General features: G+C 36.3%; 1 protein-coding gene across 1 annotated transcript in view; it reads left to right on the top strand.

The window, feature by feature from the left end:
* The window catches only part of glce (glucuronic acid epimerase), a 36,093-nt gene that overhangs the window by 755 nt on the left and 16,463 nt on the right, over positions 1–18,875 (top strand). Inside the window, exon 2 of the mRNA XM_015405012.1 lies at positions 13,332–13,849. Coding sequence (XP_015260498.1) covers positions 13,345–13,849 — 505 coding nt within the window. The 5' untranslated portion in view covers positions 13,332–13,344. The remainder of the gene's footprint in view (positions 1–13,331; positions 13,850–18,875) is intronic.

The following is an 18,875-nucleotide window of genomic DNA, read 5'->3' as shown; positions in this document are numbered from 1 at the left end:
GCTCTGACTGCAGCGCTGAGAGGGACTCCTGCAGGAGCGGTAGACCGGGGTTGGAATGGGGGAGGCGCCCCATGGCAGCAGCTGCCGCTGGAGGAACGATACATGCTTTAACTAAGAGTCTCCAAAAGTCGCCAGTGACACCATAAAGTCGCCAGATTTGTCGCTAGTCGCTTTTTTGAAAAATAGTCACTGGAGGGCTCTGAAAAGTCGCTAAATATCGCTGAGTTGGCAACACTGCACCTGCGGCGCTGCCGTATTTTTTTTTTCTTCCCCCGTTTCAGTCAAGTGGATGTGATGACGACAGCGGCGGATGACGCATTAATCGTGCGACACAACTAATCGATGATGAAATTCGTTGCCAACGCTTTTAAAAGTTGATTTTTATCGATTTTATCGATTCGTTGTTGCAGCCCTAGTCACAATATAAATTTGCTATATGCAGATGATTTCAAAGTAGGACGATTCTGCTCATTGAGTATGTAGTTTTACCTCATTTATGTCTAGTATGGATGAATGTTCACAGGGGGCATATATGCAAAGAGACAGCATTAATCTAATCTAATTTTAGATTATATTACCTTATTAAAAAACTAATATGGCTGACCTCTGGCTTCCCACCAGTTTGGAATAGTTTTCACAAAGTTATGATTAAGGCCCTCTAGAAATGTAGAATGGTCTAATGCAGAGATCACAGATTAGCGGTCCGGATCTGTAAACACCTGCTGGCTAATCCGGACCCAACCTGATTTAAAACATTTATAAATTACTGCATGTTGTCCGACGACGGTGTCTAAACGTCACATGTGCCGCTTCTCCCGTTTTGTACCGTAAAGCCCCCCAGAGTGTCCGGGACCAGGCTACACATGATGCAAATTAGCCAATGAGCTGCTGTCAGTCTGAGTTGCTGCTGCTGCTGCTACTTTTAGACACAGCAGGAAAACCTGTGGCCAGCCGGGCGATGGGAAAGAAGGAGAAGACTATGAGGAAAAAATGACCCTGCACATTTTTAGTATGTTTGGCTCAACCTGCTGCTGTGAAGCAGGATTCTCCACCATGAACATAATCAAAAATAAATATAGATCCAGGCTCAAAATGAGCACCTTGATATTTAATTGAGAATGGCATTCAAACCCAGGTTTAAAGCCTTTCATGTCAACCTAAAGCCCACTGCTCTCATTAAGCCAGAAAAAAAGAAAGGAAAAATAATAATAAACGGTCAGTTCAGGTGTTTTATGAAAAAAAAAAAAAAAAAAGTGACTCAGGAAATTGTCTTTATACCAAAATAAAAGATTGGTTGTTGTTCTCTACTACAAAAACAATTTAGATTTTAAAATGGAAAAAAAAGGTTCTATTTTTTATATTTTTTTATTCAAAATTCAATGTATAACATGGATGCATAAATGCTCATTTTATTTAAGTGTTAAATTCTTTTTAAAGTAAGGGATTATAGTTAAAAATGTCTCCGGAACTTTACTGGTTGTTGATTTTCTTTATTCGGACCCTGCTAATTTTTAATTGGTTACCCCTGGTCTAATGTGAGTATGGAGTTTAGTGAGTTCAGAAAACAGTGCTAAAAGCTATTTCAGTCTTTCTATTTCTATTACTTCAGATTTGGCCTTATAAATGCAGTTGCTCTCAAATCCTACTGCAGCGTTTGACATCATTCTCTTCCCTGCTTTTTCCAGGTTTACTTTGTCTTTGTAGGACAAGCACTTTGCTTGACCTCCTTCTCAAACAATCCTGTGATTTTTCTTTTCTAACCCCTTCATTTGAGTCTTGGATGTCTTAATCCCCCTACAGACTCTGGCTATAAGCTTTGTGGTAATGCCTTGCCTAATCCTCTTCAGTAAAACACACTCACGTATTAACCTCAAAGCAGTTTACTCACTTACTGGCTGCTTTCGAACAAAGCAGGATTGTTGTTTGTGTTACAGATTTGTGTCGGTGGGACTGCTTGGTGAAGGTCTCCCTAATTGTACATTTTCCTGTCTTTTAAGTAATGTAGGAGGAAAGATAATCACACATTATTTACAGCTTTAAGCAAGATGTGTTTTTTTTTGAGTGGGAGGTTAAGTTTTGTTATGACTCAATGCAACACCTTCTAAACCACCAAACACTGTTTTTGTTTGTTTTGTTATCTGTTATTTTATTATTATTTTTTTTAAATCAGCCATTGAAACACTAAAGTAATTATAAATCATCTCTTCTCAGCAATCAAGACAAGACAGCGGTCTTTGAAAGTTGACCAATGATTTTGCTTATTATTTAAATTCGAATCCTAAATATATGTCCATGGAAATAATCGGTTTGGTCAATCGTGGGGAATTTGCTTTGTTTTAAAAGAAATAGATGAAATAATGGTTAGAAAAATCTGAGTGTAAAGTCTCTAAATATTGTTAAATCTTACTTCCAGTTTATACTACATCAGTCATAACAAACAATTATCGGTACTGCTGCTGTTAATAATCATAGAATATCCTTCTTTGTCACTCTGGCCAAATCAAAATAGAGTTTGTATTTATGCAGAAAACTGTTTCTAAGTTAGGATTTTTTCAAACTCAAAACTTTTGTAAAAAAAATTATCGACAATTTTACACTTTTTATTTATCTTCAGATAACTCTCGTTATTCGAACCAAACCTATTTCTCTTTGTGTTCTTGCATGATTGTATGAATCACCTTTTTTTCTTTTGTAGGAAAACTTCTACTCAATTATGGATGTTATGAAAATACTCAGATTGCATTACTTATTTAAAATGTTTATATTTTTTATACTTTGTATCTTACCTTATGCATAAGTTTGGTTAGGGTTAACTTTATCATCTTAATTTTCATGTATTACCGAGAATGCAGGGCTCTGTATGATGCTAGCACAACACCCAGACAGTTTATCGTAAATCACATGCAGAGAGAAAATCTTCCTTAGAACTGAAAGACAAAGGTTTTGCATTTTATGTGGAAAGTTTCAAAGATAGAAATGTTTTTAATTGCACTTATTTATACAACAAATATGAATCAAACCATTATAACCTAAAGCACTATGCTGACCTACATGATTTCTCTACGTTTGCTGTAGCTGGCATGCAAAAAACAACAACACCGAACTGAGTGACTGTTTATTTTGTTATGGCAAAACTCCAAAAGAAATGGATAAATTGAAACATAATTTCATTTTTTTTATTAGAAATCTCAATAGTAAAAAATAAACTAATTTTAAAAACTACAGTGTAAGAAATAAATGAGAAAATACCTCTTATTGTTAAGGACCATAAAACAAAGCACATAATCTTTTAAGCTAAATCTATCTGCATTAGACTTGCATTTGTGAAACACAGAAAACAAAACAAGTTTTATGTTTGGAATAAAGATTCAAGCAGCCTTGGTGTCCTCCAGAATTAAGTTTATTAAGCATTTCTGTTGTCCATAAATCCATAATACCAACCTGTTCAAACACACAGCCTTCAAATGAGCTAAAATGCCTCTTAGCTGCGGAATAAGCTGATTACTTACTAGCTGTCTCAGACTGGTACCTAACTCCTTTAGTGGAGGAACACGCTTAAATGTCTGGAAAGTCTGCAAAAAAGACAAAACTCTTAAGTAGAAATGCACGTCTCATCTGTTCCAATTCAGTCAAAGAGAACTTTGTATGCATTCTACAATTTAACGCTGACTAGTATAAAGGAAAAAAGTGTCCTGTCTCACAACTTCAACACCAGTGCCTTTTCACACTTGAATTTGTGACAACCTATGCCTCCACCAACACACCTCCCTTATGTCTCCAACGCACACTCCTTTACAAAGGAAAAGCTGCTCATCTAAGATAAATGACACCACCATCTAAACCAGCACGCAGCAGAAAGTGCCTCAGTACATTCTCATTAACCCATAACGTGCCAATCATTGAGATCATGGTTACAAGTCTGTGGTTTCACAGCTCATTTCACATTGGAGTTTCTCCATCCTATCCTCATCCATCTTCTTCAGCTGCCTTCACCCTAAATGTCTAATCTCAGGAGTTTCCTGCTAGGGTTCTGTGGCTTACAGGATTTAGCTGGAGTTTCAAGTTAAGCCAATATGAAGTTTATACATAGTATAGCTTCTTGCACTGATATTCAAGTATCCCTCCATTCAGCACAGTCTGAAGAGGCTATGAAGATTTGGACTCAAGATGAACTTTGGAAGACGTGTGCACTGTTCATTATTCACTATGCATGGCTTTAATGGATTTTTAATACACCGTTACGACTGTTTGCTTGTGAATATGTTTCAAGATTCTGCTGTAACTATGTTTGGTGAAGCTATTGCTTCCTTTGCTATTTTTAAAGAATGAATTTTCTGTCGCAGATAGCTCATTATGCAGAGTGAGAGCTGAGTTTTACATTTCCTTTTGTCAGGTCTCCACTCTTACCCAACCCCATGAACAACACTCCATAAACTATTTTAAAAAAATGATGTTTTTGGTATTGACATAAATCACCAGTTAGTTTAACATGCATTTTCTTTTCAGTACATTTGTTAGGATTTATAGGCTCATTATTATACAATCTGTTGCTTATTCTCTTTGGGCTTATTAGAAGATGGTGTGATGATCTCCACATAGGCGCATGTGATTAGCCTAAAAGCATGCTGCTTTTGACTATTTAGGGATCTATTTTATGAACAGTTACAAAAAATTTCCATAAAAAGTTTAAAGCTTCTTTGGTAACACCAAAGATGCTTTGTATTACTAGGCGCGGCTGTGATAGGACCTCAGGGATTCATCGGGGAGGTGAAGTTGCTGAACCTTGGTGAAGCTTTTTCCACTTTCTGCTTCAGTGTGAACTTGTCAGCATTTCTGTGCGTGAGCTGCAGATCATTAGCTTTAACAAAGTTAGGTGTGAAACAACTCTTAAGTGTTCTTGCTTAAGTAGATTTTTTTTTGGTTTGTTTTATTTTGTGAACTTAACTCCTTAGGGGAAAACAGTCCAAATGATTGATGGCAAACCATGGCACATCAAAAAGGAAAATGTTTCTCAGTGTTAAAAGTTTTGAGAGGCTGATGCTTGCATAGTTTGGGGCTCGACCTACAATTAAAAAAGAAGCTCACCTTTTTAATGGATTTTTTTTTATTATCACACATACCTTCTATCATAAGCTTCTATCATAATACATTTTTATCAAGTAAGCTAAATGTTTTATAGCAAGCTAATGGTAATTTATTTAAATGAACTGAAAGTCAAACAGAAAAAATATTGCCAGATATACCACCATTCCAAAAAAATAAACCCCCTTGTTTCTTTTTCATGTTCCATGGATTCTACATGTAATATACCTTTTTTATTAAAAGAAGTTGAGGGAAACAAGGGGCTAACTGATCCTTTTCTTCTGTGGCTAAATTATATTTTAGCACAGCTTTGATTTGCCACCTCTCACAATCCGACTTATAGTATTTATAAACCAGCTTAACCTGCTATGTGGAGAACAGCTGGTGTATTGTGAAAATAAATAAAAGGCATCAATTTGGTATAGGGGTAAACCACTCTGTTCAAAGGCATAGAGATTACCAAATGGTGCAGAACTCTTGATATTGGACTTTAATATCATGAGAGCAATGATTCTTCAGGAAAATATTATGAACTCCGCTAAAAATATCCCTGTGCTTTTTCTTATATTCAGCTATGAAAGCAAGCATTTATTAAATTCTATGGTAGGATTTTACTGCCCATCATTTGTTTTTAGATCAAATAATCTTGTTAATGTTGATAAAGAGCTCGGAAAGCACATTTGTTCCCTAAAGCGTGCCTTGGGGATTGAACAGGAACAGTGAATAGAGGGCCACAGATCAGGCTGACAGGGTTAACAGAGTGGTCAGCAGAATCATTTAACTGTAATCCTATTGTATTTTGTTCAAAGCGTGCCTGACACATTGCAAGCGGAACTCAAACCTCATTTCAACAGGAGAGAAATGTAATGACGGGTCATCGTAATGTCATCTAATATAAACTTCATTTTTTCCCCCCAATGAGTGATGTTACAATTTTCAAGAACCTGCAGCTAGACAATTTTAGTTTTTATTTATATACCTGAAATTTAAAATTTCGTTAGTATAATAGTCATTGCTCTATTTTAAAGTGAATTTGCTGCAAACCGAGGCTTTTTTGGAGGGGAAATGGGTTACTGCAGAAAACATTATTAAAATTTCACCTCTAAGAAAAGAACCTTAAACCTATGTGCATGTTTGCAGGGATACAGTTTGGCATTTGATGGTGCAGAAACAGTAGGTGCATTTCATATTATGCTATTGTTAAGTTAAGAAATACCATAATATGTAATGATATTCTAACTCTGCTATCAGAATAACTTTTAGGTAAGTAAAAGGTATAGTGGATAATCTTTTATTTCTAGTGGATCATCTAAATCAGTGGTCCTCCTAATTGTCAATCATTCTGGTGATATGTTTACGTAAGGTTGTCCTACATGCTTGTCCAGTTTTTCTGTGCATGCGCACTTTCAGGCGTATATCTGTGGTGAACTACGGTTTCAGACAGTCATTGAAGCTCACCTTTTTCACCGCAGTTCTTTGAAAATGGCCGAGGGTCATAAGAGAAAAAGGGTCTACGAACAGAGGGTGCAAGGAGAGATGGGTTTGTGCATGCTCTCGCACGCGTTTAATAGATGTTCGCTCTGGGATGGGTACAGGGCTGTACATGTGCATTTTTTTTCCTAAGATTTTTGCGAATTAAAAAAAAAAAAAAATCCCCCACTATACCTTTAAGTCAAGCACATCACCAGATGATCACATTGTTTAATATGACGCTGCTATGTGGACGCATGCAACCTGAAGTATAACTTAGGACTTGGTGATATGATCTCAAATTAATATCACAATAAATTTGGCACGTTTAACTCGATAACGATAAATGCACAATAAATGCTCCGGCTCCTCTATCAAAAATAAAAGCATGTACAGGAAATGCAACGGATCTATTCATAATTTATTTATTTAATAAATCGGCTAACACATTACTTTCAAATACATTTTACAGTCTTGTACCCATTCAGGGTTAAACATTTAACAATGTCTCACTGAACAAGAGAAAAATGTTTCCTCTAGCAAACATTTTTGCTCAATGGAGCCTTTTGCACATCTTTGAACTCAACAGCGTGGTTGTGCTGTAGATGCTGGAAGAGGTTGGAGTTTTCTTTAAATTAAATTTTGAGTGTGCAGAACAATGCACATTGTATAAACTCATACACCCTTGCTAAAAACCAGTCTGCCTCCCGCTCACCTCCGACAATGTGCTCTCGACTTCTTCTCTGCGTGCTCAGCTGCATCTCTGCCTCGCTCGGCTCTCCAGGATTAACTGATGTAATTTCATTTACAGCAATTTTAGACACTTCTTTACTGGGCTCATCCGCCATTTTTGACACTTCTGATCTGACTGGATCGGTGGAGTCATGTGATTACACACATGCTTCAGTGTCTAAAAGGGGAAGGAAATGCCAGCCACCAGCAAAAAACGGTAGAGTTAAGTTTATTTCCTTTATCTACATGGGAAATTCGTCGCCTGTTATCGTAGTGAATGACTGTAACAGTAAAAATCCATTCTTTCGACCAGCCCTACTATAACTTATGCCATCAATTAATGAAGAGTACCAAATTCCACACCTCTGATCCCACTATACGTGGACTATGCTAAAAAGTGAGTTCCCCAAAGCAACACAATTCAAAGGTGTTGCAAAAATAAAGATTATGTTCTTGTAAAGCTCCTTGATTTTCATGTGATGGCAGACATCAGTTTTTCCTCATGGTACAGCACAATCTCTAAAAAGCTTGCTTTTAATACTTTAAATATAAACATCAAAATAAGCTGGTGAAAAGACTTTATTAACCTTTTGCTCTTGCTCATTAGTGGTGATGTTTATTTCAAACACAAATAGATTGGTTAACATTAACAGACTGTGGTGACTTGTTTATAAACAATTTTTTTTTTTGCCCTTGGCACAGGACATTTTTTTTTAATAGAAATATTTTTGTAATCTGTATTCATTAGGACCTTGGTCTTCTTACTTAACATGACTAAAATGCAGAACTGGTGTCCTTGCTGCTCAGCAAGGGCGGTCATTTGTTTTCAAGTTTTGAAGACAAACACAAATCATTCTGAGACTTTTAGGAAACCGCCAAGGCTCTTGTTTTTCTGAAGAGAACATCCTCCCAATAGATGCACATAAATCTGGGTCAAAATACATCAGGGACAATGCAGCACTGTGTGTAACAAGCTGCACAAATGCTGTTTGCTTTGTAATTAACTACTACTCAGCAGCAAATGTGATTTACAAATGACTTAATTTGTGAAAATTGAATCTAGAGGACATTAATAATAGAACAGTTTGTTATATGTATGCTGTAAAGCAACACGCATTTTTGAGTTTTTAGTCTTTTGGGAAAATTAAATTTTCCTCTTAGCGATAAGTATTTAAACACAATCTTGTGTTGCAATGCAGTAGACAGCTTTGGTTTTGACAAATTATTTAGAATTAATCCTTTTGAATCACAAACAAATGTATGGGATTTGTGCCAAAATATCAGGGTCTGTAATTTTCCCAGGCATGAAGCAATTTGTTAATTGTGTTTATCATCTTTTAAAATGTTATTATCACACATTAAACACCCTTAATACAACGGAAACATACCTTCCCAAAGCCTAATAAGCCTTTTACTTTGCTGTAAATGGCATCAAAGTAGCTGTGAGAATCCCAGTTTAAGCTGGATTTAACTTGCCAATATGAGGTCAGCACTTATTTAAAGGCAGAGATGACCTAGATCAGCTTTAGGAAGGATTCACATAGCAGGACGGAGGGCTGGCTGGGGGTGCCAGAAGTTACAATATAGGATTCTGGGGCTAAACCCGCTCTGGTTTATACTTAGCATCAGCTCCTCTGGTTTAGCAGTTCTAACCCAAACTGTAAGAAACTAAAACCAGTACCATCTCATCTCTATCCAATGTATTGCAGCACTGCAAACACTCTGTAAATCCATCATCCTCTCTTGTATTGTTTTACAAAAAATTTTGTTAAATGGTACATGGAGAGAATTCAACTACAGAAACTACATTATTTGTTCCAGGCTTTCCCCAAAGGTTGCATGGCATTAGGAAATCATGCAATGGAGACCTTACAGTTGAATATTGGATATTTGATGCAATAAATCAGCATGTTTACTTTGCATGTTATACTTTCATTGATCTTTAATATTTTTTAACCAAACATCCTCTAGCATCAATGCTTGGAAGGCTCCATAAAAAAATGCATTATTTTGCTACACAAATCCTAAATATCATAAAATTGGGAATAAATTGGTCATAAAATATAGTGATCATAACAGTCCTTGGCCATATTGACAACACTATGTCAGAATTAAAATGAAGATCCTGCACATTGTAAAGCACAACAAGACAAATAATTCTCCAAAAATAAATCTGACTTCTGATATGTTGTGGAAATCGTTGTATGTCCGATGGATTCAAGGATCTGTCAGATATGTTAGTACGTTCCAAGTGAAAAATGCAGTTTTAACAGACGTCTTTTAGAAACGGCTTAAGCAATGTTTTCAGCTCATCCACGTTTAAAAATGGTCTAACTCATCAAAACAAGCTCACACCAGTACATCACCCACACATCTCAAGCTCTTTTTAATCTTTTCCTGTGTTGGTGACCCTGCACAGGTACGGTCGTTTACTCAGTCAAGGTGTCTCTCTTATTTAATCTATCTCAAAAACTCTGTAATCTCTGACTTTAGTTGTATCCTCATGGTCTTACTGCTTCCATCTTCACCTTGAATCCGTGTCTCTGCTCTTGACCCAGTCGTCTTCTGATAAATGTTTAGCAGCTCTTCAGCCTGACTGACCATGAGGGCAGTGAATTGCTGAATTTAGAGTTTTAGGTCAACTTATTCAGGGTCGTTGGCAGTTTAAAAGAAGATTAAGGGACGTCTGTTTATGTTTTGTTTTTTCTTTGACCCCGGTGTGTTATCAGAAGTTTTATTTTTTTTTTTTTTCCCTTTTTTTGCTGGTAGGTTAACATTTTTCCACATACTACCAAAAATTATTAAGCGGCTGATATCATGAACACCTGGGTGCAAGGTGTTCTTCTAGCCCTCAGTCTGCAAGTTTTTATTCCAATGCTTAATTTCTTCTTTTTTTTTAGACAATATATGAATTTTTAAGTTTTAAAAAATACTTCACACAATTGCAGTGATAAAATATATAGATTTTTAATTTTCTAAAAAAAAAAAAAAACATTTATGTTGCATTTGTGAAAGAGGGCATTGGTTTATGCTTTTGTACCTAAGCCTCCATGTATATCAACTGAGGCTATAAGCTCAACAGCAGCAGGAGTGAGCTATAAAAAGAGACAATCATTTATACCGAGTTCCTTGTCAGGACCAGTCCTACTTATCTTTCAGGGGGCAGTCTGTGGGATTTTTATTTTATTACTTGCATTTCTTTCTACAATAGTTGGAGCTTCAGTCAGTTTGGTGTTGCATCCCCTTACTGGTCTGTCGTATCTCCTGATATCGGTAAAGAGTGTCCCAGTGATTGATCAGACTGTGATGTTACACTGCGGTACAGGGCAGCAAATTGTGCAAGTATAATCCGATATGACTTATTGTATGATTTGCATTCCTTCCAAGTTTGCCGTTCAAAGCACTTAGTACACCATCCTTGTTGATTGGAACTATTTGATAGATCAGCAATGTTCTGGATGCCTCTTGCTCAATGATTTGACTTTGCATTGTAGAAGTAGATTACTATCACTGAAATTATTGTACATTAATCACTCCTACTTTTAGCTTGGGCCCATTTAGGGTGAGGTAGTGAAATAAACTTGGATAGTAATGATTTTCCCCTCTCCCTGCTCGGTCTTCACTTTAGCAGTAAATTCTGTGGGCAGTAAGCTGTAATTAGTGTGGAGGAGGAAGCTAAAGGTTGTGCATTGATTTCTTGTTTGCTTGGTGGAAATGTCAAAGAAAAACATGAATCCTGACTCACAATAGGGGAAGAAAAATGTCTGCTTTATGTGGTGCAATTAAAGCTTTTTCAATAGAAAATGGTAACCCTCTGAATAATTGCGAAAAGAAAACCTTTGTATGGTCTTTTTATTAGGCAGTGGATATAGGATAGACAATACTAATGATAGCCCAGTGGTGACATTAATGCAGCTCATTTGAAATAAAGTCTTATGGGTGGACTCAAAAATGTCATTGCAAGACATGAGTGATGGGGTAAACCTTTTAGAAAGGGTAATTGAGTTTAGACTCAGTTTGATCTGCAGGTGCAGTATCAAGTGACCAGGTCGGAGGCGTAGTGCTCTAAAGTTAAACGACAACCTTAGAATAAAAATATATCACCATTTCACATCAGAGTCCATTTGGGAAATTTATATAGCAATCTAAACCATAATGATTAACTCTCTGTGGAAATGGTTTTACAGTTTAAAGGGTGTCCCTATTAGCCCACTAATTGCTGTAAAATACATGCTTAAAAGTTGTTTCTCATTTTTAAACTGACTGTAAATAATTTGATCCTGGAGACAGAGACTAATATATATATTTTCCAGTTGTTAAAACTGCGCTTCTGGCATCAGCCATTTTTATAAACTAGCTTGTTATAGCAGCAGGTTATCCATAGCAGAGAGGAAGTGACTTTAGACAAACTCATTAGGAAGGCTACATTTGTCCTTGGATTAAGGCCTGACTCGGTAAGCGGAGTAGGAGACGGATAACTATAGAAAAGCCTCCTACATGTTTTGCCACAAATATTATTTTTTAAAGATGTTTGCAAGGAAATTGAAGCTTTAATTTAGCTTTTTCTATAATTACTTTCTATTGATTACCTACTGCGGTATTGGGGAAGACCCCCACCATCCATTCCTTCTAACTGGTTATGCTGTCGACGCAGTTTCTCTGAAGTTTGTGAAGCTGCTATACATACATAAGGCTGGCTGCGCTGCAGGAGGAGACAAGAAAATACAAACCTTAATCTCCCCCTCTGTACATGGCCAGTCAGTTGCTCCATCACTTTAAATGGAAAGGTACAGCGGTTCTCACCTGAAGAAGCCGCCTCAAGCCGCAGGATCAGCTTTAGATCAAACAGAACTTTAGAAAGACCTCACCTGCAGAAGCCCGAGAAGGCGGTCATTGCTTAAAGCGTTCTGATGGAGCAAACAACTCAGCCTTTTCTGTCGAGGTTTTGTTCCCAATCTTTGCTAGATTAAGTTATAATTAAGAACAGACCAATGAGGGCGCGTCCACTGCTGAAAAAATGCTGCAGTGGAAGTGAATAAATTGACCATCCTACTGTACAGCCTTAACTGCTTAGGAAAGATTTTGAACAGAGCATTTTGTAGTCTAATTTAAACGTGTGACAAGTAGAAATCACACAAGTAAAAATCTATAAAAGGGATCAAATGTGACTGGGGCAGATATGGAAAGCTAAATGTGCCGCATATTTCATAAAATAAAAACTGGAAAGATCTCTATTTGTAAATATAAACATTTAATTGCTATCTGAGATGGTTGCATTAAATAAACAAATGTTGTTTTTTATATATATATATATATATATATATATATATATATATATATATATATATATATAAAGCAGGATCGAATCAACAGTCAAACAGGGTGGCTGTGGTGTGATGCTTAAAATCCATGGCTTGCCAAATTAAAGAGACCAAGCAGGGAATTCTGAAGGTTTTGTAAAACCAAGAGATGCTTATCATTCAGATGCTGTCATGTGACATTAAGCACACTGCCAGGTAAAAAAATAAATAAATACATTTTGCTAGATTAAAATATTATTTATAGAACAGACTTTGCATCTATGACCCTCCCAGCTCTTCTTCCTGGAATCAATCCACATTAAAAATCTAGGAAAGGATAAGCTATCAAACAGAACAAGTCAAACATCCCAAGGCTGTCTTTTGTTGGAAACCAACAACATGACCCTGGAAGAATACCTGAATTGTATTGTGGCCAAATGGCTTTTTTTCTTTGATCTGACCTTAAAAGTTTTTTGCACAGAAGGCATTTTGCTTCAGTCACCTTGTATGTTTTATTTTCTTTTTGTTATTTATTTTTTTTTTTTACCCACAGTAAATTCAAACTTATGCATCCACTTTCTTGTGTTTACTTTTAAGTTTTTATGACCTGCATTTTAAAACTCTTACTAATTTCACCCAAAAAGTTCTGCTTTTCTCTACGGGTCACAAGAAAGTTTACCTCTCCTAATGCAGACTTGAGTGAATGTACATGTTGCATGCTTCTGATGTTTTGCTTATGTTTTGTAGGCTGGTTGTGACAATGCGCTGCCTGGCTGCTCGGGTGAACTACAAGACCCTCATAGTTATATGTGCCCTCTTCACACTCATAACGGTGCTGTTATGGAACCGCTGCTCCAGTGACATCTCCCTTCGGTTCCTCCCTCGGGCGGCATTTGTGGCTCCGAGTGCAAAGATCAGTAGCAGCCAGCAACAACCGCCACAGCCTCCAGAGCCCCCACCTGTTGTTGGCGTGGTTGGTGGAATCAAATACGAAGAAATCGACTGCCTGATCAACGACGAATCCACCATCAAAGGCAGACGAGAAGGAGCGGAGGTCTACCTTCCCTTCAGCTGGGTGGAGAAATACTTTGAAGTATATGGAAAGATTGTGCAGTATGATGGCTATGATCGCTTTGAGTTCCAGCACAGCTACTCCAAGGTCTATGCCCAGCGGGAGCCCTACCACCCAGAAGGAGTCTTCATGTCTTTCGAAGGATACAATGTCGAGGTCCGCGACCGTGTAAAGTGCATCAGTGGAGTAGAGGGTACGGAGATTTTAATTACCTGGTCCTGATCTGTTTCTCTCTTTGATTAACAAGATTTACAAACTTTATGTTGTCTAATCTATTACAAGATTTACAAACTTTATGTTGTCTAATCTATTACAAGATTTACAAACTTTATGTTGTCTAATCTATTACAAGATTTACAAGCTTTACATTCTCTAATCAAGTTTTACCTTGGTGATTACCTTTGTAGCTCTTTTTTTTTTATTGAAAAACCTCAAAATTGCCAAAAAGAAATGAGTTCAAATCCATTCAAAATGTTCATTATCTGTACTCTATCTGTTTTTATCTTCTGACAAACACCTTTGTATAAGCCTATGAGAATGCCCTCAATTTCTTATCAGAGAAGTGTTGTTTTTTTCTAAGTTTCCATCTGAAATAATTGCCAGGAAGGATCAATAACTCATTTTCAAAGGCTAGTAGTTGAAGCTATACGGTCATCAATATAGCTCTGCTTCTTGCTTGTATAAATAAGTGGCCCAATAACTTAGGTGCAAAACAGTTATTCATTATTATTCTTTTATCTTAAGATCAGTGAAGCAACTGAAGATAGACACAATGTTGAACTATAACCTCATACATGCTACATTTTTGAAGTTTGTAGTTGGAGAAAATATACGCTTTTGTTTAATTTAAAAAATGCTAAAGGTTTCTTTCACTACAAACTGTATTTGGTTTCTTTTTAAGCTATTTAACTTTCCTGAATGGGTTTTTAATTCTCCTGAGATGCATTATTCTTTTTCCATGGCTTTATTCTTTTAACTGCTGGCACAGTGGAATGAGACAGTGGATGACACTGAAGCCATCAAAAAGAACTATTTTCATAGAAGTCTGCACACAGGGATGAAATTAAATGCTGCTAAACTTGCATCCAACAGTATGTCTCTCCAGTTTTTATGAGCTACTTAAAGAATCAACATGCAGTTTCTAAATGAATCATTTTAGGGTCACCTTTTCACAAATATCTGACAAACCACTGAGGCTGAAATTCTGGGACGGTTTTTTTGACCTCTGATCATCAATGTTTTTTGTGATGAAGGAGCCAGAACATGTGGAAAAAGTTGGTCTTAAAAACATTTATTATATTGTATAATCTACATATATTTTATATATATATATATATATATATATATATATATATATATATATATATATATATATATATATATATATTTAGCAAGATAAGATATTGACAGCAAATTTGTTTGGTCTGCTAATAGTAGCTTGTTAGGCAGTTAAAGTATACTAACCAATACTAGCAATAAAGTAGTTTTCCATTCATCTCTTATATAAAATCAACAGTTTAGCTAAAGTTAGCAGTTATGAATCCCAAATAAGTTGTAGTCAGCATAATGCTACGTTCAGACCGCACGCAGCAGGAGCAGCAAAAATGCTTGTGTTGCTTCATTTTTGATGCTTGTCAAGTTTAGTTCTGATGCGTGGCTGAAGCGTCTTTGCTGCTCTAGCTGCGTGGTCGAAAAGTGGGTCTGATGCGCGTTGGGCGGAGCTACCCTATCCTTTCTTTGCCTGTAACAGTGGCAGCTATATTTGCTGTCATAAGTGGGTAAAAGGTAGTTTTAATATGTTTTTAAGTGAGAAAGTCCACCTGAAAACCTTATCTGTGCAATCAGTTTATCAAGATTATGATCCTGCCTTTGAATATTATTTCACTGTCAGAGCCTCTCAGACCCCCCATACACCAGCAGTGCTCTGTCACTTGAAATCCCCTTCAACTGCAGCCTCTGGCCTGGTCGCCTCTTTGCAGTTTTCCACTACTGTTTGCTGCGGTTGGAAGGCGTTTTTCATTTTCGTAATCCAAACTGCAGGCACCAGAATAATAAGATTGAACATATTTTGTCGGCAGGTTTTGAAATTTTAAGTTAATTTAGGCATTCATAAACTGTTTCAGAGGAGTGCTTATATCAATCTGCATCAGCAGTGCTATGTCAGTCTCCCTGCCAGCTCCCAGATCAGCTTCTCTGATTGATGTAGCATATCGTGCACCTAAAGTTCAATTTTTCTAACTACAGCAGCTGATGCTTCACTGCTTCAGATGCTCAAAATAGGCTGCAGGACCTTTTGCTGCGTCTTGATGCGCGTCAACCATTGACTTTGCATGTAAACTAGCTACTTCTGCTGCGCCTGCTGCTTTAGGTGTGAACGTAGCATAAGAAATGGTACTAACAACTTTTAACTGGCGTCTCTTTGCAGCTTTTGAGCTAATGCTAGCCTCTGCATTCAGTGGATGCAATGAGAGCTATGATTCATAACAATCTCTTAAGAAATTTTACAAAATGAAGTGATCCACAAAAATCTGAGAAATATAATGTAAGTTCAGTCTAATTGTATAGACAGAATAATTCACTCACACACTTTCCAATATATTGCTAGTTAGAAAACAATGAATTTTTATTTATTTTTTATTTAAATCCAAATTGGTAAAAGTGTTTCTATACATAAAAATATGGAGTCACTGACTTTTTAGCAAATTTCCTTATTGATGTAGAGAATTTAGAGAAAACATGTTAATTGTGAATGAGTAGTTCAGATAAGCAAGAGGTGTTTGTTAGCTTAGCAGATAACGTTGCATACTTTTAACAGATTTGCTATAGGTCTGTTATAAAACTTCCTGCATTTTTACCAGAGTTGCACTACATAGCTTTTTTCTGGAAACAATTAGTAAACCCTTTCCTTTCCTGCAGGAAGATGAGAACATGTGTGTGTATGATGGAAAATGGGTCAAAGAGGAATTAAAGCAAATCTCTGGGTTCAACGTTGAATCCCTTTTCCCTATTATTTCTCCCGTTTGAAATAGAGGAGACACATTTGTATTTCTATAATATAGCTGTTTCAATATCTATAAACAGTGCCTAAGGCTGATTTTCTGTTTAACGTTCAAATGTGCAGGTGTACACACTTCTTCCTAACTTAGTTTAATTTTAGAGGTGGAAAGAGCAGTCTATTAATTAACTTGTCACAGAGGTACCACAGGGCTTAATGAAGGTCAAGGGAGTTTTTTTTTCCCCAATGTGCTTCACAACTTCCTGAAAAGTTATTTAACAAAACCTTCAGCCAGACACATTAATTATTGTAATGACCAGTCAGCATCTGGCACTGGATATTCTCCCAGATGGTATAAATATTTCAAGCTCAAATAATTAAAATTAAATTATATTTCATTTAATGTTTTAGAATGTTCTCAGCAGTTCTTTTTTTTATTTTTCTATGAATTATATACTGATAATCATAATAAATGTAGAAATATCAGAGTATTTTTAGGTGATTTAAAGCTTTATTATCAAAGCTGTTAAAATTCTCTTAAAACAACATTTGTTGTCAGTTTGATAACATCTGTCAAAACATCCTGTAAGAACAATGTATTTTTTATGAGAAAAAATAATTCAGATTGCTGAAAAGTATGGCCACTGTACAAGATATGCATTTAATTCTTGATCTGGGCTTATTTTGCGTCAATTGTTGCATCAGTTCGATGTGGCCCGCAGACGATTCCATCGAGGTGTTGATGAAGCCATGGTTGATTGAATAGCAGTATGTAGGTCATTTGCATAAATTCTCTGTGGAGGTCAGGGGATATGACTTAGTAGAATAATTAAGCACAGTAATATTGTGGTGTTGAAACCAGGTTTTGGCACTTTTGGCCAGAATGGCAGGTGTGAAGGTCTTATAGAAAAAACAATTAGCATCTCAATGAGGCTTAACAACTAATGCAAGGGCTTGGAGTCCTCTGTTCCTGGTAGATGGCTGCACCAACTTCAGGCTTTCTGTAGAAACATTATAAAGTAAAATGCTATTATTTTTTTTAAATCCATGAAGTTAACTATATACTACTAAGCAGCAATTTAGTCCTTTTATTCTTTGTTCGTGTATGATCCCTTAAGCTCGTCTACCTTTTTCTTCTCCACTTTCCATTAGTATGCTTGGATACAGCACTCTGTGAACACCCACATTCCTTAGTAATGACCTTTTGCGGCTTATCTTTCTTTTGCAGGCTGCCGGTGTCTGTTTGCTGGACAACTCTTGAGTCAGCTGTCTTTAACATATTTTTGCAGACCCTAACAGATGATTTCTTTATTGAAGGGTTCTTACATAGGTTTTGTAATATTTTAGTATTCTGTAGAACTGAGTTTCCTACCTTACTTAAGGTTGACAAAATGACAAAAAAAAGTTGACTGGTTAAGACCAGAAGTGGGCAGTATCTAGTTACATTTACTTAGTCAGATTTACTTGAGTGACTTTTTGAAAAAAATACACTTTTAGGACTAATTTTACTGACCCAGACTTTTTATTTTTGGTTTAGCAATACCTTTATAGAATATCTCTACTCCTGAGTAAAATCTTTGGCTACTCTGTCTATTGTGAATAACTTGACTGAATAACAAACAAGCATGTTAAAAAAAAGGGGCTCCAAACACAAAAAGTTTTTTTTTTTTTTTTTTCAATACACAAGCTTACTTGAACCTACCATGACATTTAAAGGTCAAGGAAATATACAGCAAGAAGTAAATATTGCTTTTGGAGGTAATTAGTTTTATATGTTTTATGTTAAAAAGAAGACTGGTTTAGATTTTTTTTTTTCTGCACTGAATTATTTTTCATTTATTACACCAGAATTTGAACATAGCTTTACATTTTGTTTTGTCTTTATTACACGATCTCTAATATCAGCCGTTTGATGAGTTACTTATTATTTGAGTAGCCTTTTTACCAAATACTTGAGTAATGTCTTATATGGCTACTTTTTACTCTTACTTGAGTAAAAATACAATGAAGTAATGATACTCTTGAGTAGGGATGGGGATCGAAACCCGGTTCTATCAAGGACCCGGTTCCACTTTTTTCAAAACCCGAAAATCAATAACGTTTGGGCTTATCGATACCACTATCGAGTCTGGTCGTTTTTTTTTTCCTCCGGAAAAGCGAAATGCAACTTATGTTGCAAAATCATCTCTTGTAAAGGGGGGAACACAACCTCTATGGCCAAGCA

This window comes from Cyprinodon variegatus, unplaced genomic scaffold (assembly GCF_000732505.1).
Source record: "Cyprinodon variegatus isolate N-32 unplaced genomic scaffold, C_variegatus-1.0 Scaffold1942, whole genome shotgun sequence".
Taxonomy (NCBI): domain Eukaryota; kingdom Metazoa; phylum Chordata; class Actinopteri; order Cyprinodontiformes; family Cyprinodontidae; genus Cyprinodon; species Cyprinodon variegatus.
This window is presented reverse-complemented; position numbering and strand designations above follow the sequence as displayed.